Source organism: Symsagittifera roscoffensis, chromosome 8 (genome assembly GCF_963678635.1).
Source record: "Symsagittifera roscoffensis chromosome 8, txSymRosc1.1, whole genome shotgun sequence".
NCBI lineage: Eukaryota > Metazoa > Xenacoelomorpha > Acoela > Convolutidae > Symsagittifera > Symsagittifera roscoffensis.
In genome coordinates, this window is record NC_087069.1 from 17,067,635 (window position 1) to 17,093,144 (window position 25,510).

At 36.2% G+C, this 25,510-nt stretch overlaps 1 protein-coding gene across 1 annotated transcript in view; it reads left to right on the plus strand.

Moving 5' to 3' along the window:
* Nucleotides 1–11,487, plus strand: part of LOC134852869 (fimbrin-like) — a 113,696-nt gene extending 102,209 nt beyond the window's left edge. The window contains exons 11-12 of the mRNA XM_063868709.1: nucleotides 10,028–10,167; nucleotides 10,727–11,487. Coding sequence (XP_063724779.1) covers nucleotides 10,028–10,167; nucleotides 10,727–11,029 — 443 coding nt within the window. The 3' untranslated portion in view covers nucleotides 11,030–11,487. The remainder of the gene's footprint in view (nucleotides 1–10,027; nucleotides 10,168–10,726) is intronic.
* The last annotated feature ends 14,023 nt before the right edge of the window (nucleotides 11,488–25,510 follow it).

Sequence of the window (25,510 nt, forward strand, 5' to 3'; positions counted from 1 at the left end):
TATTAAACTTTGATTATAACAGCTTAAAAGACAGATAGCCTAATAAAGTTGTACTATTAACCGAAATATTTTAATCTTTTATAATCAAAAACTAATCTGACGAATTTTAATTGATAATATTGAGTTAGGAATTTTGTGTTAAATGGAGTCTTTCAAAACTAAATTTATCAATTTTTTTTTATGAAACTGTATCATGAGCTAATTTTTCAAACAAAAGACATTAAATGGAGTTTAAATTTCTTAATATTCAAGTTTTCGGTTCAATGATTCTATGCTGATTCTATGCAACAAAAGACTTTAAATGGAGTTTAATTTTTTTTTATTATTCAAGTTTTTGGCTCAATGATTTTTCTGAAAAGAAGATTTTTAGCCTGATACAAAAAATTTAGTTATGGTTATATCATTGTTATAAACTGTTCGCTCCCTTTGTTCGTCTTTTGTTCTTTCATTTCCTTTGATCGTTCCGACAAGGTTTTAACATGTTTAAAGATTTGTCTCTGGATTCAAGGAACATACACACACAAAGTTGTGCACCTATCCAGTGCACAGTTTGGCATCGCAATGATTACTGTGTAGGAAGATGTTGGCATCGATTGGTTGAAGGAAATTCGAATACTTTTTTTCTCGCAATCAGGTAGCACAATTTACAAACATCCAAGGTTTTCTCAAAGGTTTTCTCATGTAAACTTTTCGTACAAAATAACGTAGTATGTGTGCTCGGCGTGGTTTTCTTCAGACAGATTTCGGCTTTTTAACTAGCCATTTTTGACGGAACATTCAAAAAATCATGCAAAAAGTATTGCTGTCCTGACCTTAAATTTTGAATAGTTCATTTACCTGCGATCATTTTTCGTGACGTTATGGAGGTTTAAAGATTACCATTTTTGGACGATTTAGGACAATTAACGCGCGATATATTTAGCGCTATTAACGAGTAAGCGGAGATTCAATCCGTCTGAGAAATCGTTCCAAATTGGTTGAAGGAAGCTTATTCGCCATATTTGCCATAGTTGACTTGCTACTAGGAGCAAAATGTATCTCTTTGGACTTTATATGGCGTGTGGCGGGATGATTTTTACTGAAAAATCTCCAAATTTTTTATGCAAAAATATTTGTTTTTTTTTTGTTTTTCACTTTCAAGTTTTTTATGTTATCACTGCTCCATAGACCTTAAAAGGCAGTCGGAAAATTCGTGGCTTCGCCCGTACACGAGCAGTCTTGTTTTTTTTTTCAGTTGAAGAAAAACTTGTTTTGTTAATTTTCTTTGCTTTTCAGCGAAGGGATTGAAAATGAATTCAAGTAAACCTGTCTTTTCCAAATTGTTTTAGAACTTTTAACCGTCTGCAAGCTCAACTCATCCGGGCTGCAGCTACTTTAAATGAACTATTAATAAATGAAGCATTACAGAAAGCTTCAAGCAAATCTGTGGTAAAACAAGAATTTTTTTTGCCTTATTCACCTCGATTGAACAATTTTGTGTTACTTGCAGAGTGAACATTTATCATTTATTTTTGGTCATTTTGAATGATTTTTTCATATTATAATTTGAAACAAACATAAAATGCTTATCATTTGCAAATGCTCAGATCAACCGTTTTTCAGAGATAAAGCGATCAATTTTTAGGGAGGCGGAGCAATAAGCAGAATTGTCTAAGCGCAGAATGAGTGCAAGAGCAGAGAAACAAAATTTTTTTAAAGTTTTTACTGATTATTACGGACAAATTGAAGAGAAAATTTAACATATTTGTCAATAATACCAAAAAACAAAATAATCTGTTATGTTTTGAATATTTTCATCCAATTTTTTAATGAGTTTTTAATAAATCTTTTTTAAATTACTCAAATTGTGCAAAAAAAAAAATTTTGTTAATTTTTACTGTTATTATAATTATTCTACCGATCAGCTAACAAACTATAATAATTTTATGTTATTCTGCTCTTGGACCCATTCTGTTCTTAGATCATTCTGCTCACGACTGGACATTACCGTTTTTTAATTGTTTTTTTTGTCGCATTTTCAGTTCATGTATGTAGTTTAGAAAGATGAACACAGGCTTAAAAACACAGACTTAAAACAACAATTAATAGTCTAATTTTAGCATGAAAAAATGGATCAACCATACAATCTCTCAACCCCGCCCTCCACCCAAGTTCCACACCGTACATTTTTTATGCTGATTGCATTTTTTTGCTGTTAATTACTCATGTTAGTGTTTTCATTTATTTTTAATCAATAAATTCGTTATTTTTGACGAGTCTAGGTTATACGCAAAGTTTGCTTATGAAATATCTATTTCCCACCTAATCGATTTGGGGTAGCGGAAATTTTACGGAGATTTGGGGCAGGGTAAATTGTGCGGGATGATTTTCACAAAAAAATGTCCAATTTTTTAATGCAAAAATGTTTGTTTTTTACTTTCAAGTTTTTTATGTTATCACTGCTCCATAGACCTTAGAAGGCTGTCGGAAAATTCAAGGCTTCGCCCATACACAAGCAGTCTTGTTTTTTTCAGTTCAAGAAAAACTTGCTTTGTTAATCTTCTTTGCTTTTCAGCGAAGGGGTTGAAAATGAATTCAAGTAAACCAGTCTTTTCCAAATTATTTTATAACTTTTAATCGTCTGCAAGCTGAACATATCCGGTTGCAGCTACTTTGAATGAACTATTACCAAATGCAGAATGGCAGAAATCTTCAAGAAAAAACTGTGGAAAAACAAGGAATTTTTTTGCCGTATTCACCTCGATCAATCATTTTTGTGTTACTTGCAGAGTGAACATTTATCATTTATTTTTGGTCATTTTGAATGATCTTTTTTTATCATAATTTAAAACGAACATAAATAGCTATTTATTTAAAAATGCTCGAATCAACCGTTTTTCAGAGATAAAGCGAACAGTTTTTCAGGGTGGTGGAGCCATAAGCAGAATGGTCTAAGAACAGAATGGGTGCAAGAGCAGAAAAACAAGATTTTTAAAAATTTCTACTGATTAATACGGAAAATTGACAAAAATTTATCAGACTTGTCAATAATACCAAAACAAAATAAATTGTATATTTTCATCAATTTTTATATTGAGTTTTTAATACATCTTGTTTAAATTACTGAAATTGTGCATAAAAAGTTTTGTCAATATTTACTTTAATTATAACTATTCTACCAATCAGCTTATAAAATATAATATATTTATGTTATTCTGCTGTTGGACCCATTCTGCTCTTAGAACATTCTGCTTATTGACTGACCATTACCGTTTTTTGTTTGTTTTCTTGTCGAATTTTCCGTTCATGTATGAAGTTTAGAAAAATGAACACAGGCTTTAAAACAGAGACTTAAAAGAACAATTAATAGTCTAATTAGAGCATGAAAAAATGGATCAACCATCAATCTCCCACCCCCGCCCTCCACCCAAGTTACCCACCGTACATTTTTAATGCTGATTGCATTTTTTTGCTGTTGATTACTCAAATTAATGTTTTAATTTATTTTTATTCAGTATTTTCGTTAATTTTGAACGATTCTAGGCTATACTCAAAGTTTGCTTATGAAAAATCTAATTCCCCCCCCCCAAATTGATTTGGGATAGTGGAAATTGTACGGTTGGTCCTGATACTTCAAATTGTGAAAGACAAAAAATTGCATTGAAAAGTAGGTTAGAAAGATATACCAATGAAAACTTAGCATCTTGATTTCTGAAACTGAAAAGGTAATCCTAATGCATCAGTATTTGCGAAGTCAAAAGTGTTTCGTCAAAAACAAGAAGTGTTCGGTGGTATTTTTAATTTTACAAAAATTAAAAAAACCAAACAAAAAACAGTTTTTGTTTGCTCGTCATCATCGTGCAACTTTCGACTAACAAAAACCAAGAGTGCAAATTTTCAATTGACCACAAAATGCGACGTTCAAATAGGGTTGTTTTGATTTTCCCGAAAAAAATGGAATTAATTTCAAAAAAATCTTAAAAATGCACAGAAGTGAACATCCGCCATAATAGCTTATAGCAAGTTTGTGAATTGTATGCCAAAACGTTATAAAACACAGATTTGTCTTGCTTTCTCAATACTGTTTAAAAAATTAAACTTTGGTGCACTTTTTCAACAACCAATAAAAGCATCTATGCATCGTGTTTTTCAAATGAAGTAAATCGCATCAGAAAAGTCGTCTAAGCAATCAATGGAACAGTTTTCTTGTACTATTTTTTTCATCAAAATTGAAAGGTTTGTTAATAATTTCTACATAAAAATTAACCTTGTGAAAAAAATAAAATAAGTTTTTTCGATATCGTTTCTTAAACTCATAAAAAAAATTTCTTAAAAAATTGGTGAAAGTACTTGTGAAAAGAAGCGTTTTTCTGAAAAAAAAACAACACTGTTTTGTATATTGAGCACTTATGACTAACACAAAAGTTCACATGAAAAAATCTGTCTGTAAATTTTTTAAATTTTTTTTTGTGTGTGTTAGTCCAGATTGATTCTAAGCGCTATACCGCCCAAAGTTTCTTTTTAGTCGAAAGTACTGTGTACTAGTAATTAACCAATGTTTGAGTAGTTCCCATAAAAATCTTTTTAAACAAACACAGTTGCTATTCAAAAAACCCCTATTAATTTTAAGATTGTACGCCATTTCAAAAAAATTTTCGTCGGGCTGAACTTTGTTCTTTGGGTTCTTTTCGTTTTTGTTCACATTATTTCAAACTAAACAAAAACAGAGAAAAAATGTGATATTTTTGCTGACAACAAAAAAAAGACTTTTGACATTTTTCTTAGTGTCAGCAGCAAGCGTTGGTAATATAAAAGATTTTTTTATAAGACTTCTAAGCTGTAAGGCAAAATTTTCAAACAAATACAGAAGGTTGAAAAAAAAACTAGTTTAGTTAATTTGAGCGAGGGGTCACTCCTACGGCTTTCTCAATTAACCAAAGCAAACAAAATTAACTCTAAATAATTTTTTTTAAAATCCTCATATGAAAAAAGCAAAAGCATTACTGTTGCCTTTTTTCTTAGAAAAAAGTGCTGCATTTTGCAATTAAAACGTAGACTGTTTTGTCAGTTTTTTAACGGGTTTTCTTTCTTGTCGTCGGAAATTTGCTTTTCTGGGCTATAAGGGCTGTTTTTTGCCAGTTTTTTCTTAAGGCGCAGTTAGGTTCAGAGCTAACTTGATTTTTCTTATTGGTATTTACTTTGATTTGACTACACTTTTGCATTAAGTACAAATTTTGAAATACACAGAAAAAAAACACATCTGCTAGTGAATTTTTTTGAAATATTATGACAAGTGCATATTTTAATCATAATCTGGTTATATTTTGGGTAACTTCCCAAATGGCATTTTTTCCAAGTGGCATTAAATGGAAACTTTTCCCAAATGGCATAAGTTTCAAGTTTTCATTGTAATTTAAACAATTTCTATCAATTTCTAATTCTAACATTTTGTCAGGAACGAAAGCATGTGAACGAGATTTGGAACTAATTGCTCGAGAAAAACCTGTTTGAACGTTTTCATTTTTTGTCTGAATTCGAGCGAACAAATAAGCTTGCAATAGCTTAATTTAATAGCTTAAACGCTTACAATAGCTTAATAAAAGCCGTAAAAATTTAAATTTACTCGAGAACAGTTAGTTTTTATTTGAGTTTTTCGGAGCAAAAACTTTGAAAATTTATTTAAAAAAACGGCAAAAAAATTTCTATTGGTTTTTTTCTTTGACTTTTTTGTTTTTCTATTTTTTGCTACTTGTAGAGTAACCTGCTTCCTCGTTCACCATTAAAACTTTGTTTTATAACATTTACTAAACTTTGATTATAACAGCTTAAAAGACAGATAGCCTAATAAAGTTGTACTATTAACCGAAATATTTTAATCTTTTATAATCAAAAACTAATCTGACGAATTTTAATTGATGATATTGAGTTAGAAATTTTGATTTAAATGGAGTCTCCCAAAACTAAATTTATCAATTTTTTTTTATGAAACTGTATCATGAGCTAATTTTTCAAACAAAAGACATTAAATGGAGTTTAAATTTCTTAATATTCAAGTTTTCGGTTCAATGATTCTATGCTGATTCTATGCAACAAAAGACTTTAAATGGAGTTTAAATTTTTTTTTATTATTCAAGTTTTTGGCTCAATGAATTTTCTGAAAAGAAGATTTTTAGCCTGATACAAAAAATTTAGTTATGGTTATATCATTGTTATAAACTGTTCGCTCCCTTTGTTCGTCTTTTGTTCTTTCATTTCCTTTGATCATTCCGACAAGGTTTTAACGTGTTTAAAGACTTGTCTCTGGAATCAAGGAACATACACACATGAAGTTGTGCACCTATCCAGCGCACAGTTTGGCATCGCAATGATTACTGTGTAGGAAGATGTTGGCATCGATTGGTTGAAGGAAATTCGAATACTTTTTTTCTCGCAATCAGGTAGCACAATTTACAAACATCCAAGATTTTCTCAAAGGTTTTCTCATGTAAACTTTTCCAATTTTCGTACAAAATAACGTAGTATGTGTGCTCTTATGGTTTTCTTCAGACAGATTTCGGCTTTTTAACTAGCCATTTTTGACGGAACATTCAAAAAATCATGCAAAAAGTATTGCTGTCCTGAGCTTAAATTTTGAATAGTTCATTTACCTGCGATCATTTTTCGTGACGTTATGGAGGTTTAAAGATTACCATTTTGGCCGATTTAGGACAATTAACGCGCGATATATTTAGCGCTATTAACGAGTAAGCGGAGATTCAATCCGTCTGAGAAATCGTTCCAAATTGGTTGAAGGAAGCTTATTCGCCATATTTGCCATAGTTGACTTGCTACTAGGAGCAAAATGTATCTCTTTGGACTTTATATGGCGTGTGGCGGGATGATTTTTACTGAAAAATCTCCAAATTTTTTATGCAAAAATAATTGTTTTTTTTTTTTACTTTCAAGTTTTTTATGTTATCACTGCTCCATAGACCTTGAAAGGCTGTCGGAAAATTCAAGGCTTCGCCCGTACACAAGCAGTCTTGTTTTTTTCAGTTCAAGAAAAACTTGCTTTATTAATTTTCTTTGCTTTTCAGCGAAGGGATTGAAAATGAATTCAAGTAAACCAGTCTTTTCCAAATTGTTTTATAACTTTTAACCGTCTGCAAGCTGAACTTATCCGGTTGCAGCTACTTTAAATGAACTATTACCTATTGCAGAGTGAACATTTATCATTTGTTTTTGGCCATTTTGAATGATCTTTTATTATCATAATTTAAAACAAACATAAATTACTATTTTTAAAAAATGCTCAAATCAACCGTTTTTCAGAGATAAAGCGAACAGTTTTTCAGGGTGGTGGAGCAATAAGCAGAATGGTCTAAGAACAGAATGGGTGCAAGAGCAGAAAAACAAAATTTTTAAAAGTTTTTACTGATTAATACGGAAATTTGACAAAAAATTTATCAGACTTGTCAATAATACCAAGAAAAAAATAAATTGTTAATCTTTGAATATTTTCATCAATTTTTGTATTGAGTTTTTAATACATCTTGTTTAAATTACTGAAATTGTGCATAAAAAATTTTTGTCAATATTTACTTTTATTATAACTATTCTAACGATCAGCTTATAAAATATAATATATTTATGTTATTCTGCTGTTGGACCCATTCTGCTCTTAGACCATTCTGCTTATTGACTGACCATCACCGTTTTTTGTTTGTTTTCTTGTCGAATTTTCTATTCATGTATGAAGTTTAGAAAAATTAACACAGGCTTTAAAACAGAGACTTAAAAGAACAATTAATAGTCCAATTAGAGCATGAAAAAATGGATCAACAATCAATCTCCCACCCCCGCCCTCCACCCAAGTTACCCACCGTACATTTTTTATGCTGATTGCATTTTTTTGCTGTTGATTACTCAAATTAATGTTTTAATTTTTTTTTATTCAGTATATTCGTTAATTTTTAACGATTCTAGGCTATACTCAAAGTTTGCTTATGAAAAATCTAATTCCCCCTAAATCGATTTGGGATAGTGGAAATTGTACGGTTGGTCCTAAAAATATTCTTTTTACTAAATCTCTTTACATGAAGACATTTTGAGCAGTAGAAGCAGATTGTCTAAACAAAAATTATCAACTCTCCTGAAGCAAAATGTTGATAATTTTCAATGCCAAAGTATTCTAAAAAGAATTTGAAATTATCCTTCATATGAAATGTGACTAGCAACTGCTAATTAAGCTTCGATTTGCATCAACTAGCAAAGATATTTTGGCGTTTTTTTTCAGAATTACTGACATCAATTTCAGTTGAAATTGAAACTTCAAATTTTGAAAGACAAAAAATTGCATTGAAAAGTAGGTTAGAAAGATATACCCATGAAAACTTAGCATCTTGAATTCTTAAACTGAAAAATATAATCTTAATGTATCAGTATTCACGAAGTCAAAAGTGTTTCGTCAAAAACAAGAAGTGTTTGGTGGTAATTTTAATTTTACAAAAATTAAAAAAACCGAACAAAAAACAATTTTTGTTTGCTCGTCATCATCGTGCAACTTTCGACTAACCAAAACCAAAAGTGCAAATTTTCAATTAACTACAAAATGCGACGTTCGAATTGAGTTGTTTTGATTTTCCTGAAAAAAAATGGAATTAGTTTCAAAAAATCTTAAAAATGCACAGAAGTGAACATCCGCCATAATAGCTTATAGCAAGTTTGTGAATTGTATGCCAAAACGTTATAAATCACACATTTGTCTTGCTTTCTCAATACTGTTTAAAAAAATTTAACTTTGGTGCACTTTTTCAACAACCGATAAAAGCATCTATGCATCGTGTTTTTCAAATGAAGAAAATCGCATCAGAAAAGTCGTCTAAGCAATCAATGGAACAGTTTTTTTTGTACTATTTTCTTCATCAAAATTGAAAGGTTTGTTAATAATTTCTTCATAAAATTTAACCCTGTGAAAAAAGTATATTAAGTTTTTTCGATATCGTTTCATAAACTTATAAAAAAGTTTTCTTAAAAAATTTGAGTGTGGTGAAAGTACTTGTGAAAAGAAGCGTTTTTCTGAAAAAAAAACAACACTGTTTTGTATATTGTGCACTTTAGACTAACACAAAAGTTCACATGAAAAAATCTGTCTGTAAATTTTTTAAATTTTATTTTTTTTGTGTGTTAGTCCAGATTGATTCTAAGCGCTATACCGCCCAAAGTTTCTTTTTAGTCGAAAGTACTCTGTACTAGTAATTAACCAATGTTTGAGTAGTTCCCATAAAAATCATTTTAAACAAAAACAGTTGCTATTCAAAAAACCCCTTTAGTTTTTAGATTGTAGGCAATTTCTAAAATTGTTTCGTCGGGCTCAACTTTGTTCTTTGGGTTCTTTTCGTTTCTGTTCACACTATTTCAAACTAAACAAAAACAGAGAAAAAACATGATATTTTTGCTGACAACAAAAAATAGATTTTTTACATTTTCCTTAGTGTCTACAGCAAGCGTTGGTAATAAGCAAGCGTTGGTAATATAAGAGATTTTTTATAAGACTTCTAAGCTGTAATGCAAAATTTTCAAACAAATAAAGAAGGTTGAAAAAAAACTAGTTTAATTAATTTGAGCGAGGAGTCACTCCTACTGCTTTCTCAATTAACCAAAGCAAACAAATTTAACTCTAAATAATTTTTTTAAAATCCTTATATGAAAAAAGCAAAAGCTTTACTGTTGCCTTTTTCTTAGAAAAAGTGCTGCATTTTGCAATTAAAACGGAGACTGTTTTGTCAGTTTTTTAACGGTTCAATTTTCCTGTCGTCGGAAACCGTATCTTATACAAAAAATTGCTTTTCTGGGCCTTACGGGCTGTTTCTTGCCAGTTTTTTCTTCAAGCGCTGTTAGATTCTTTTTTATTGTTATTTACTTTGATTTCACCACACTTTTGCATTAGGTACAAATTTTGAAATGCACAAAAAAAACATATCTGCTAGTAATTTTTTTGAAACATTATGACAGTTGAATATTTTGCTCATAATCTGGTTGTAAATTGCTCATAAGCATCTGTTTTAAGGTCTTGTTTGGCAACTGATGCGTGCTTACACCAAAAATATTCTGGACAGTTTGAACTCGGAGGGCAATGAGCCAGCTGAGACAACTGGCCAGAAGAAGCAAGAAGTGGAAGGATTCATCATCACATGGGTTAACTCAGCTGTAAGTCTCCTACTTTTTGGATTCTTCCGTTTTTCTTGGATATCAGGGGAAAGTTCTTTGGAAAAAACTAATCGAAAGATCAAATATTTTTGGAGAAAACCGCAACCAAAGAAGTTTTTCTTACGCATATTGCTTGTCTTTTTGTTTTTGATCATCCACAAATCGTCTGAAATTTCTTATTAAAAGCAACCGAGTTTTCAGTTTTTAGACTAACCTGATTTTTTCTACAGGTAAAAGCAATTTGAGTCTTGACTAATTAGGTTTTTATTAGTTTTTGCAAGAATTTTTTGAAATAAACTTTGACTTTACTAATAGGTAAAAATTAATATTTTATTATTGCATTTCAAAGTTAATTTTTTTTCATGTGATTTAACCTAAAAACGTTAAATTCACATTAAACTTTTATGTAGCTTACCTAAGTTAAACGTTTCGAAAGTTGAAGGGAAGAGTTTATTCGTGATTTCAAATAGTATTTGAAGGGCCAAATTTTTGATACATCAATAAGTTGGGTTTATGACTACCTCTTACTGAGTATCTAACAAATTATCTAACTTCACAGCTCTCAACTGCTGGCAAAGAAAGCCAGATTGCTGACTTCAAAGACAAGTCGATCCAGAGTTCCATTCCAATTGTGGACCTAATCGAAGCCATCCGACCAAATACTGTCGACTACTCTCTGTTGGATACCCAATCAAACACACCTGAGATATTGCTGAGTAACGCCAAACTGGCGATCAATTGGGGCAGGAAAATTGGGGCTAAAATTTACGCCTTGCCAGAAGATGTAGTTGAATTGAAGCACAAAATGGTGATGACTATATTTGCCTGTCTTATGGAAAGAGGCTTGCAAAACAAATCATGAATTCTGAAAAATGTACAAAATAGAAATTTATAAAAATTAAAATGCAGTTATTTTATTCCAAACATATGATACAATTTACATTTGTTAATAAGGATAATTTTTGTCAAAATATAAATGAGCCTGTTCACTAGCTGGGAAAGTAAAATATTTTTGAAATATTTATTACTCAATTAGATTTTACATTGCATCTAGGTTTGATGCCATTAAATCCTTGTTTTTGATTTCGGACTCTTTTCATTGTTGGATGATTTTCTCCAATTTCAAAATGTTCAGTGGATATTCCCAATATTTGAACAGGCTCAACTTTTTGCCGCATAAATCGTTGCATAATATAGCATCTGTTCCCATTGTGCATCTGAAGAAAATGTTTCTAGAGCCGTAACTATTCATGAATGGGATCTGCAGTGGTGTCAGTAGAGCACCACCCACAACACTCTTCACATTCAACTCATATACATGAGAGTTGAAAGCATCGCTTTTAAATTCTGTTGCAAAAAGATATCCTTCTCCACTTTGATCATTTCCACTCGCTATCCACACTAATGAGTTGATCCATGTCATTTGACCCAACCGGATTGATTTGAACTTGGCCTTAGATCCAGACTGGTTGAGGTCAACTTTTGTCAGTGTGCTTTCATCTGTTAGCAGTAATAAAAAGTCTCTTCCGCACAAAACTGTTGAGAGGGAAATGTCATTTACCTTGATGAGAAGCTGAATTGTTCTTTTATACACTTCATTTTCGTACACATGCACACATTTGTAAGTTCTTGGACCAAAATACCACTCTACCAGCAGTAACACATTTTCATGAGCGTGAATGATTAGAAAAGAATCCGTGTCTAGTTTCGAAGTATCCAGAGTCCTCACTTCTGTTCCATTTTCTTTATCAACCACACACACTCTGCGCACACCATCTTTACGATAATCGACATACAGAGCGCCACCTCCACTCAAAGCTAGCCCTGAAATAAAAAAAATGATGAATTGAATGGACATAATCAAGTTACAGGCATTGCATATTAGCATAAGGAAACTACATAGCAGCATAATGAAATTACATTGCAGCATATTGAACTTACCTTTGGACAGGACAGTGCATACTACCTTATTTATGAACTGACAAGGTTGTTGAAGCCCAAGTGGTTCACGAACAGAAAGCTCAAATGATCTGGAGACAGTGATCGATGAACAAATGTGCTCTGGGTTTCAGCTGAGGCAATTCCGGACAAGGGAATGGCTACAGTCCGGGTGCGTACATGACTCTCAAACTGATCCCAAGGTAGTTGCCCACGATACCGATAGATCTAAGAGGGCAGAGAGATTCGACTCTCGTGTAGGAAGCAGAGTCAGTACAATTCGGTGAACAAAATCCTTGTCAACAAAGTACTCGACGGTTATCCGGTCAACAACTGGTGCCGGCCTCTCGAATATTTTAATTAGAGAAGAAGGTAGAACCCGATTGAACAAAACACATTGAAGACGACGTAGTAGGCTCTAGGATGCTCTGAGAATAATAATACGGCCCCTTCCGGAGAACGTTGCTGCCTCCAGTTATGTGGAGGACGAAAAAAGAGAGGCTATCGACTGGGAACGAACAAATTCCTCAGCACTGTTTCAAAGTAGATGACGCTATCGTCCAAGCGTTTTACTCGGCTGACTTACCGAACAAATAGGGTTGCCAGCCGTCGCTTGGGACAAATCCAAATGCGAAGCAGCATGCTATTCAGTACGGACCTGAAGTATTATGTAGCAAAATTTTTTTGATTTTTTTTGAGAACAAAAAAAAAAGAAATAAATCGGAGCTGAGCGGAAGCTGATTAGAAAACGAGAGAAGTTCTGGTAATCCAAAATTAGAAGAGCTGAAGAACGAAAAGTTTTTTGTTGCCTACGCCACGCTGGACGTAAAAATGGAGAAAAAAGGCGAGTGGAAACACAGACTCCAATTGGTCCAGGAGCCCGACTCAATACGCTAGCAGTGGACATCTTGGGCCAGTGAGTACCAGCACAAAAACCAAACACAGTCTGGTTATGGTGGTAGTCCTTACGAATTTTGCTTTAGTGGTGTCTCTGTTGTCATTGGGTTCGACCGAGATAGCTCGCGGAATGGTGAAGATTTTGATACCCAGATTTTTGACCCCTCAACATTCTTCACATCAATCAAAGAGAAAAAATTGACAGTAAGTTTGTCGTGGAGATCTACCGCCGCTTAATGATTGATAAACGACGGATCATCTACTGACAAAATTGCAATCAAAACGATTTTTTAACAATTTGTGTTAGCCAACTAAGGTCCTACTGTTGAACATCTATAACATCAATCACTGTTCTTGAACTAGACCAAATTACTCTATAATAATTCAAGTTATGGGCTAGGAGGTTAAATATAATCAACTTTAGTAACTAAAATTACATATCAGTGTTAGATCTCATCTTTTGTGTTAGATTTAATAACAGCAACGAGTTCAGCATAGTTAACTAGCTAAGCTAGTCCTGTTATCCAGAAAATTGGAAAAGTTGAAGCATTACTCGGGACAAAAAAAGACCAGCCAAGACACACAAGCCAACAGAAAAACAGAACACAAACCAACAGACCAACAGAAAAGCTTTAAATAATTGCCTGAAGCTGGGACAATTAGCCTCAACTGTGAAACATTTTTGAAAAAAGGAACAGATTCGAATCCACATCTCACAGGCGGAAGCCAAAAAGAATCCTTCTAATTTTACAGAACTCATAGGACGCATAATAGAGTTGATTTGGGCGCGGGATTCAAAAACCAGGACCTCTCGGACCGCCTGGTCTAATACGTGCTATGGCTACTCGAAAGTTCTCATGTGATCTCCGTATGCAGCAGTGGGACTGTGGCCTAAAATTAGCATGCTATAGACCTTGTTGGATAAGACCCCAGACCACCTATAACACTAAAACCGGTTTCAAAGCCTAAATAAAAAGTCCACTGTAGGCTTTCAGAAGTCAGTATGTTGACGCCAATAGGCTCAGGGAGCCAACTGTTTGGTAAATATTAGCTATTGTCTTGTTAAATCATTGACCGAATTTGACGGGGCTTATCAGCAATAGGGAAAAATCCAGAACGGAAACAAGAATTTTGCTAGGGCATACACACTATAAAGTTGACCCAGGTCATATTAAGTTTAGAGAGGGAGTAAACACTAGATTTCCACTCTGAGAAAATCTCAAGTGATTAAAATTGCGTAGGCGACTCCTTTCGGAGGTTATAGCTTTTTCCACGGAAACATGATCATAACTATTAGAGAAGGGATTCATCGCGAAGCACTAACGAAATGAGGATGAACTTGTTACGTATGATTCCAATGGGACATTTAACAATACCCCTGGATTAAAACCGAAAGTTAGTCTGATCCCCAGCTAAAGCTCTAGGAAATAGGGTTTGAGCACCATGCCTCCAACTAAGGGTAAAATATCTATCAGATAACTCAAAAGGAGACTAGAAGTTACCTTGTCCTTTAATTACTGCTTTGAAGAAAAGGATTTAGAAAAGATCGAAACTACACTCAAAAAAATGTTAAGGTAAAATTACCCTAAATGAGTTAAGGTAAAAAAAAAATTAAGGTAAAATTTACCCTAACATTACCTTAACTTTACCTTAAAAAATTGTTAGGGTAAAATTTACCTTAACTGAATTAAGGTAATTTAGCTTAACTTAACCTTACTTTTACTAAAAATATTTAGGAATGCATATAACTAAACAGGAATAAGGTAGTTTGAGATAAACATTGGATCTCGTAGACCACCTATCAAATTTTCAGTTCAACCATATAAGTGATAAAGTTTTTTCTAAGTATATTTGTATTTATGTATTTTTGTATGTATGTATGTATGTATGTATGTATGTATGTATGTATGTATGTATGTATGTATGTATGTATGTATGTATGTATGTATGTATGTATGTATGTATGTATGTATGTATGTATGTATGTATGTATGTATGTATGTATGTATGTATGTATGTATGTATGTATGTATGTATGTATGTATGTATGTATGTATGTATGTATGTATGTATGTATGTATGTATGTATGTATGTATGTATGTATGTATGTATGTATGTATGTATGTATGTATGTATGTATGTATGTATGTATGTATGTATGTATGTATGTATGTATGTATGTATGTATGTATGTATGTATGTATGTATGTATGTATGTATGTATGTATGTATGTATGTATGTATGTATGTATGTATGTATGTATGTATGTATGTATGTATGTATGTATGTATGTATGTATGTATGTATGTATGTATGTATGTATGTATGTATGTATGTATGTATGTATGTATGTATGTATGTATGTATGTATGTATGTATGTATGTATGTATGTATGTATGTATGTATGTATGTATGTATGTATGCATGTATGTATGTATGTATGTATGTATGTATGTATGTATGTATGTATGTATGTATGTATGTATGTATGTATGTATGTATGTATGTATGTATGTATGTATGTATGTATGTATGTATGTATGTATGTATGTATGTATGTATGTATGTATGTATGTATGTATGTATGTATGTATGTATGTATGTATGTATGTATGTATGTATGTATGTATGTATGTATGTATGTATGTATGTATGTATGTATGTATGTATGTATGTATGTATGAATGTATGTATGTATGTATGTATGTATGTATGTATGTATGTATGTATGTATGTATGTATGTATGTATGTATGTATGTATGTATGTATGTATGTATGTATGTATGTATGTATGTATGTATGTATGTATGTATGTATGTATGTATGTATGTATGTATGTATGTATGTATGTATGTATGTATGTATGTATGTATGTATGTATGTATGTATGTATGTATGTATGTATGTATGTATGTATGTATGTATGTATGTATGTATGTATGTATGTATGTATGTATGTATGTATGTATGTATGTATGTATGTATGTATGTATGTATGTATGTATGTATGTATGTATGTATGTATGTATGTATGTATGTATGTATGTATGTATGTATGTATGTATGTATGTATGTATGTATGTATGTATGTATGTATGTATGTATGTATGTATGTATGTATGTATGTATGTATGTATGTATGTATGTATGTATGTATGTATGTATGTATGTATGTATGTATGTATGTATGTATGTATGTATGTATGTATGTATGTATGTATGTATGTATGTATGTATGTATGTATGTATGTATGTATGTATGTATGTATGTATGTATGTATGTATGTATGTATGTATGTATGTATGTATGTATGTATGTATGTATGTATGTATGTATGTATGTATGTATGTATGTATGTATGTATGTATGTATGTATGTATGTATGTATGTATGTATGTATGTATGTATGTATGTATGTATGTATGTATGTATGTATGTATGTATGTATGTATGTATGTATGTATGTATGTATGTATGTATGTAAATATGTAAAAATTTACCTTAACTTTTTTTGAGTGCAGAAAAACCTTTATTCAATTTTATTTTTTTGACATTAATGTTTTTATAAGCAGTTTGATTTACCTAAAAAATTAGTCCCAGAAAAAAACAGCAAAAAACGGAATGTCACAAATGGGATGTTTTCAGCTCCTCGGATAGTAAGAACCCTAAAAGACGAGCTACGTCACCTCCCGGGTCGAGCTCCCAGACTCATGTCCAGACTTTAAGGGTAGCGCCACATCCGGAGTTAGACCCAAATTGCATAGTCGCGCCGAGAGTTTGAGTCTGGAAAGTCTGGACATGAGTCGCGTCTAGAGCCGTGAAAGTCTGGACATACCAAAATTTGGTCGCGAAAGTCTCCACCTCGGTCGCGAAAGTCTTGAAAGTGCACATTTTGGTCGCGCTGGCCAAGCTGGTTGCGCCGTTGCCTTTGGAGTCGCGCCGTTTCCTGAGTCGCGCCATATCCACCATGGTCGCGAAAGTCGCGCCGTCTCCACCTCGGTCGAGAAAGCCCTGAAAAATTTTTTTAAAGTCGCGCCGTCTACATGTTGGTCTGGAAAGTCGCGCCGTCTCTATTTTGTTCTGGAAAGTCAGAGGAAATTTTCTGAGCCGCAGGGTCGCGCCATATCCGCCTCGGTCGCGAAAGTCGCGCCTTAGTTTTTTGGTCGCGAAACTCTAGAAATGGCAGCTCTTGGTCGCGAGAGTCTGGACATACCAAAAATGAGTCGCAATATTTTGGTAGCGCCATCTCCACTTCGGTTGCGATAGTCGCGACAGATCATCATGGTCGCAAAAACCTGGAAATGCCATGTTTTGGTCGCCAAAGTCGGGACATGCCTAATTTTGGTCTGGAAAGTCTGGACATGCTAAAATTTTGTCGCGAAAGTCTGAACATGAGTCTGGGAACTCGACCCGGGCTGAAAGCCAACAAAGAGGGATTGAAATATAAATGTTACTATGCGTTGTTTCAACAGGTTTAGGACGAATAAAACTTTAAAGAAAAATAATCTCAGCTAGTCCCGGAAGGCCGACATTTTAACTGAATTAGCGTAAGTTACTTGAAGTTTAGGCGAGACTGTAGCTGATTTTTGCACAGCTCAGTTTGAGATACTTGTCTTTTACCTGTCTAGAAACGTCACAAGAATGATATATAAAATACATGGCTTATGAGGTACTTAGGTAGTTTCAGGACTTGTAGGGGCCAAGATAAATCAAACATTCAAGAAAATCAATTGGAAAAAAAGGATCAAATTTGTATGGAAAACCCCGAGATTAAGACAGGAAAGCTGCTTAATCCCTAGCCCAACCACTGGAAATGAGAATGGGTCACTTGCTAAAAAATTGGGGGAAAAACCTATATATTAGGAACTAGAGCAGAAGCTGATACAGATATAGCAGAATCGTTTTTGAACGATTGATATTGAAAGAAGTTCGAGGAGAACGTTTGTTAGTAGTAAGGTGTTAATTGAACTGCAGGAGGCAGTTGGTTTAAGCAATAGACATCGCGAACCCCTTTCTTTATTTGAATGATTAATTTATATTTCAGACAATTAAAGGCTACTCTGTATTTGATTGTATTCATTTCCTAATTCAATCTTATTATTGGAATTTTTGTTGCGATTGATTATTGATTGACGGGTGAGATACAGTCGGAAGAGCACGAATCACGGGGCGAGCAGCACAGTACAGTACAGAGCAGCCAACCACTAAATCAACCCTTTAGGAATTGTGAACCGTACTGGGAATTGGTTGCCCCGCTGACCTCAGTACCAAAGGTAACATATTGCGACGGTGTGAAATAGCGAGCATGACCGGCCTACAGATATTGTGAATTCCCCCACCCCTACGTTTACAATGGCGCTCTTGGTTGGGCTTTCTTTATCGAGCGAATAACTATCTTTGGGTTCAGCAACGACGAGTGTTTGAGGGAGAGTCGACTAAATCACGAGGAAAAAATTGAGTGGAGCAACCTAGCACTAAAGAAAGTTTTCTTCAAAGCGTGAGTTGACTGTGTGTTTTTGCTGGGAACGAAACTAGTGAGTGTGGGTTGTTCGAATTGAATCAACTACGCTGAGTTTAGACTGATGCATCCGAGGAAGGAACTCAAGAAGTGCTGCGGTCCAAGGCATGACGGTGCTCTCATTCATGACTGGATGTTCATGAAATTGGAGATAGGATCAATAACCGAGAAAAAAGCAGTTATTGTTGTGGAGAACTTGTTCAGACCCATGCTGATCAGTCTCAGCACGCTGAAAAGAAAGTCAGAAAGCAGGGTGGGCTATCAACGGCGCTGTATTCGTGCCGACGATAGTTCGTTGCCCTTGCTGGAAAAGATTGGCCCTCCCCTGGATGAAAGCAGATTGAGACAGATTATGGCTCCCTCCGTCTATCCCAGAGTCCCGACAGGAGAAGTTGGAGGAGAAGATTTTGCCCTCAGATCGGAATGGGCTAACAAAGGACGAACTTTCGTTTGGGGCAGTGTGTGTGACGAAATAGTGGACATTGAGATGGACAATAGGACAGATTGCAACTTGATATCCGAAGGTTTGCTTGAACCCCTCGGGTGCGAAGACGCTGTCCGGACACTCAATGGAAAGTGAAAGGATCATTCAATGGAAAAGAACGAAAGGTCGAGGCCCTCGGATACATCAGAACAAGTAGCTTTGAGGGAACCTTCATGCTGATCGTTGTCAGTAACCAATTTTTCGATTCGGATGTAGTCCTGAGTGCTCAGGAACTTGCGGAGTGTCACAAACTACTCGTTAGCCACGGAAAAAAAGAGCGTTGTGTCACGAGAGCAATCTAATTGAGCCGACACCAGTAGTTTTCGAGAAACTACCGAAGACATCGACGATCATGCTGGACGAGGAAACGATTGGGAAAAAAAGATATCGATGCGGAAGCCGAGTACGGGTATGATCAATCAACGAACGGACCACGCCGTGGTTCTGAGCTTCAAACAATTGGAAGGACGACACGGGATGCTCCTCGAGCGTCCCAGAGAGTTGCTACGGGCTGGAAGGGAGGAACAGGTTGGGATGATCACCGAAGATTGCGAAAAAATAATCCCACATCACTTCGAAGTTTTGCTTGACGGGGGCAGAAACCCCGAGGTCCCATGAGCAACGAGCAAAGTTAAAGACGAAAACCAGTTAGACGAGCCGGCCCACGAAGGCTTTGGTGTATTGACCGAGCCTATTGGTAAAGAGGGCATCACGTCAGGACCACGTAGTGGTGAAGCAGAGCTAACTTCCCGCGCCGAGACCCAGTCTTTCAATTCTTAACCTAGCTAGGGTAACGTTTAGGTTGCAACTGAAGTCAAATCGAACGCAGGGGCAGGGCAGAGAAAGAGATCAGTTGAAACTAGCAGGAAGTTTGTTAATGCGTTCGCAAATGGCGTGTACGTGGACACGGAACTTGACGATGAGATTGCGGGCAATTTGATGCGACTGGACACTTTCCAGACATTGCAGCCAAGGCCGGCTGTACTGCCTCTCAACGGAAGATTGATTTGAAGGTGTGACGGGAATGACCGAGATGTCCAAGGGGTGGGATCAGTTTCGGTAGAAATCAAGTTGGGGAGACTGAAGAGGATTTTCCCGGCCGTAGTCACGGAGAACCATGAGACTGACACGGACATGGTTCTGAATACTCGATGAATGAACAAACGTTTAGGAAGTTTCCATGATGAGAAGTCAAAGAAATTTCATTCGAATGCGGTCGTGCTCGACGGTTTCATTCGATTGGGAGTCGTGCCCAAGGCCTGAGAAAATTGAACTCGCAACGAATGAAATCTCAGACACAGTTAGTAGATTGGAAAGGTTGAGATGACCAGATGACCAGAGCTTTCAAAAATGGCTATGTCAACAACAGGGCTGCTAAAATGGAACTGGATCCCAACCTCGAATGGACCCTGTTAAGCTACAAAGCCTACTGGTCGATTGGATCAGAGGTGCCCTCAGGCAGGCCGAGGAAAATCTCGAGACAAAAACACGAGACAGTTGGGGTGTAGTCGGTAAAGCTTCGATTGTGCTGCAGCTGGGACAGTTTAACAGAAGGACCGATGGCTTGGTGATCGATGGACTGGATGTTGTTCTAACACTTGGACTCGTTTGGTATGAACAGGACGAAGATTTCGTTTTCGACATAGAGAACGAAGTTTTGAAAACTGGGAAGAAGTGCAGTGGTCCAATTGAGGTTAGGTTCAAATTTCCTGGGAGACCGAGACTTCGGGTCCGACATGGAATGGAAACAGGCAGAATATGCGCCAACGCAGCTGTGACTACAGACTCCTGTGAGGCGGAGAGTGCAAAGCCGCCAAAGTGGGCGCTGGCTTACCCCGAGAGTACATGTTCTGGCGCAGAAATGGCTTGATGTGACATGACAGAGACACGCGAAAATCAAACCGGCGAAGTTTCAGAAAGAAGCGGCCATGAGAACGAGTGTAAGGTAATGAGTCATGGCTGTTTGAGAGAAGACGATCTGGAGAATTGTGAACACGGCGGTAATTTAATGGAACGCGTCTGCCCGACGGAGATATGAAACAATGAGAAATCGGTCGATGAGCATAGTGAAAAGAAGGCTGTGGCACTAGGCGAGGTTACCAGTGGAAATGCGATTGAAATGAGGGAGTCAACATGTGGAATTGAATTATTTCCCAGTTCTCTTTCAGTTTTGAGTCGCCCATTTGCATCATTGCTGTCAAACAGATACGATACACGAAACGTATTTACGATGGTTGGACGGGAGACAAGAAATATAACGATTGCTCAAGGCGGAAATGAGAATAAATGGAAAGAAACTTTAGACGGCATTGATGATGATGAATTGAGTTTTGACGAGGACGAGACGTCAGATGGCTTTCCGAGTAGTGGGGACAATGCCTCTGCGGGAGGACAGATGATGAGTGAAGCTGTCCAAGAGCCAGATGAGGAAAACACAAACGAAAAAACAACTAATGGGGTGGAATCATGCCAAGAGATTACGGAAACGACGTACGAACACATATTGTCTACGAAAGTATGGGACGAGCGTCAATACCTGCAAGTGATTAGGAGATCAAAAGGTTCCTTCAGGTGTTTCAAGCGATACCGACCAGACGAAGAACGAGGTGGATTCGACGACAGAAGGGAAGTGGGACCTAAAGAAAAGAAGGCTGCCTACTTCCGTAACTTATTTGATCGATGGAAAAGCGTGGACTCAATCGGGGAAGCGGATGTTGACCGGGACTGGGTTAAGTCTGAATGCGAGGTCCCCAAGCGGTGCTGGCAACCACCCGACGATCAGGTGATGAATGAAGACGGAGGAGGTAACTGGAGGGTGCTGCAGCAATACAGATGGACAGATGTAAGTGACACTAGAAGACTTGAGGTGAGAGATCGGAAGTGTGAAGCTGGCGGGTTGCAGTGAGTAAAACTTTAAACTTTTTCTCCCTCTTTACCTTACTAATCTCATCCTCGATATCTATAGTTGCTTTAGAATTATCTCCACCAGTAGGACGGATAGAAACTCTGTGAAAATCTCGGTAGTACAATTTGTTGTTTTGATAGAAAGGTGGAGGTATTTCACAACGCGTTTAAAATCGTTCATAGACTCTTAGTTGCTTCACTCAATGAAGCACTCCTTGGTGCTAACATAAATGAATTGATTATGAAAGAGTCTACGGAAACTGAAGCCCGCAATTCGCTGCGTCGCAACACGTATACAATGGTGCATATAGTTGTGTCGAAAACTGGAGAGTAGTACAAAGCGGTGTAGTGTAGCAGAAAAAGCGAACGTCTAGTTAATCAAAAAAATGGTGTTCTGAGAGTGGTTAGCTATAGGATAATGAGTCGAGTTGAGGTGGTAGATTGGACTACACACCTCATTCGAAAGACGAAAAAACTTTTGTCATTTGCATTGTTCGGGAGAATAATAGACTAGAAGGGAAGACTGTAGAATTGGTGAATCTACTGTATTTAATGCTATAGTAACCTGAGCACAGTCCCTCTTATGGCAGAAAACTCAGATGAAGTAAGATTTGCAAACCCTTCCCAAATGGGAAATACAGCGGTTAGGTTTATGAAACTCACAGGACGGATACTAGAGATGATTCGATCCGGGCATGCAAAAATCCATAATCCTCGAATCCCCCGGTCCCAAGTGATAACGGTTCTCGGAGTTGCAAATGGCCCTATCAGAACACGTTAACTAGCGGTCGGAATTGAGCCAAAATATAGTATGTCATAGACCTTGTTGAGGGAAGCTTAAGTTCAGAAAACCAGACCCCTTAGACCCCTACATCCGGTATAATGCCCTATGCAAATAGACCCCACCCCGACTTCCGGGAGTCGTTTGTCGGACTCCAATGAACGCCGAAAGCTAACACCTTGGGATAGCATAGGTAAGGGCAAGATACATCTTGTGTTATAATCTGAACCAAATCCGGCGGTTAGATCGGAAGTTAATAGCACTTTGGAAAACCACCCCTTAAACCGGAAGTAGGCAATTTACGCAAAACAATGAGCGATTTTATTGCGGCATGTCGATTTTATTGCGGCAATGGACATAAGATACGGACCCCGCAAAAAGACTCCTGGTTATTGAAACCCCTCCGGCGACTCCTTCCGTTGTTAATAGCCTTTCCCCGGGAAAAGTGAGAATGGACCTTAGAAATTGGATAACTTGGGAAGTATTAACGGGATATGGATAAAACTTGATAGTTCGGACCCTCATGGGATTCTGAACCCAAATAAAGATTGGCTCCTGTGACCCCTGGGTGACTTCGAATTGACCTTTGGGCGTGTAGGATCAAGTTTGTATGGAAAACCCCGAGATTAACACCGGAAAGTGGCGTAATCCCTAGCCCAGCCCCTGGAAATGAGAATGGGTCACTTGCTAAAAATTTGGGGGAAAAAGTTACATATTGTGAATTAGAGCAGAATCTGATAGAGAAATAGCTTTTACATTGCAACCTTGGAGTAATGGATTTAATTCAAAATGGACTTGGTATACATTGGGTTCAGTTTAGCTTGCCGAATGATCTATTAATAGCAATTCAACTAGACTAAAGACAAGTAGTCCCAGAGGAAATAGATAGTAATAGGACAGCGGCATGAGATTTAATTTTCCTAAATAGTTTGAATGAACGGGGATTTTACTTGGCTCTCCGGAGATGACTTTTTGGTTTAATTTGACTCCTAATAGATGAACTACGTTCCCCTGATAGCTAGAATGTCGGGATTGGAATGGAGTACAGATAGAAAATTTACATGACTGAAATTGGTTAGCTATCCTTGAAAAGTGTCTCCCCCTACCCTTGGGAGGTTGGAACGATAACGGGATAATTAAAATAAAGACCTTGGGAATAAAGACTGAGTAAACATGGTTTGGTTTTGAGGTTCAGTTGAACTCGAGGGCTGAAGTTCACAGAGTTCAAGAATTGGTTGATTAGAATTGTATGACATTTGTTTGCTTGGTCAAATTGTGACAACTACCGCATACCGGGTATCTAATAAGCGTGAAAAGATTGATAAAAAGTGAAGTAATGGGTTTAATTCAAAATGAACTTGGTAAACATTGGGTTCAGTTTAGCTTGGCGAATGATCTATTAATAGCAATTCAACTAGACTAAAGAAAAGTAGTCCCAGAGGAAATAGATAGTAATAGGACAGCGGCATGAGATTTAATTTTCCTAAATAGTTTGAATGAACGGGGATTTTACTTGGCTCTCCGGAGATGACTTTTTGGTTTAATTTGACCCCTAATTGACGAACTAAGTTCCCGTGATAGCTATAAGGTTGGGATTGAAATAGAGTACAGATAGAAAATTTACATGCCTGAAATTAGTTAGCTACCCTTGAAAAGGATCTCCCCCTACCCTTGGGAGGTTGGAACGATAACGGGATAACTAAAATAAAGACCTTGGGAATAAAGACTGAGTAAACATGGCTTGGTTTTGAGGTTGAGTTGAACTCGAGGGCTGAAGTTCACAGAGTTCAGGAATTGGTTGATTAGAATCGTATGACATTTGTTTGCTCGGTCAAATTGTGACAACTACCGCATACCGGGTATCTAATAAGCGTGAAAAGATTGATAAAAGATTGAAGTAATGGATTTAATTCAAAATGGAGTTGGTAAACATTGGGTTCAGTTTAGCTTGGCGAATGATCTATTAATAGCAATTCAACTAGACTAAAGAAAAGTAGCCTCAGAGGAAATAGATAGTAATAAGACCGCGGCATGAGAGTTAATTTTCCTAAATAGTTTGAATGAACAGAGATTTTACTTGGCTCTCCGGAGGTGACTTTTTGGTTTAATTTGACCCCTAAAAGACAAACTACGTTCCCCTGATAGCTATAAGGTCGGGATTGGAATAGAGTACAGATAGAAAATTTACATGCCTGAAATTAGTTACCTACCCCTGGAAAGGATCTCCCCCTACCCTTGGGAGGTTGGAACGATAACGGGATAACTAAAATAAAGACCTTGGGAATAAAGACTGAGTAAACATGGCTTGGTTTTGAGGTTGAGTTGAACTCGAGGGCTGAAGTTCACAGAGTTCAGGAATGGGTTGATTTGAATCGTATGACATTTGTTTGCTTGGTCAAATTGTGACAACTACCGCATACCGAGTATCTAATAAGCGTGAAAAGATTGATAAAAGAAACCGAAATTGGCACGTGGCAGAGGTGACAGCGGGAGAGATATAGCCTTAAAACATGTCCAGTCGGGTGATTTAGGCGGATGTCAGGACTGATAGAAAAGGGCGTGACTTAACTAAAACTAAGTTTAAAGAAAGATAAGGAATTGGAGGGTACCGGAGAGCCTGTAAAATTCAGAAGAATTATTGCGAGCGAATCGAATAGTTGGTTCTCAGTTGGTTAGAGAACAATTTGGGCTACAAGCTAAGGTAGCCGCTTGATTCTCAAAGTAAACTGAGAACGAGTTGGGAGACTTGTTAATGTGAATGTAGATTAGTTAGTGAAGGTTAGTTATGCTATCTAGAGGATAGCGGAATGGTTTTT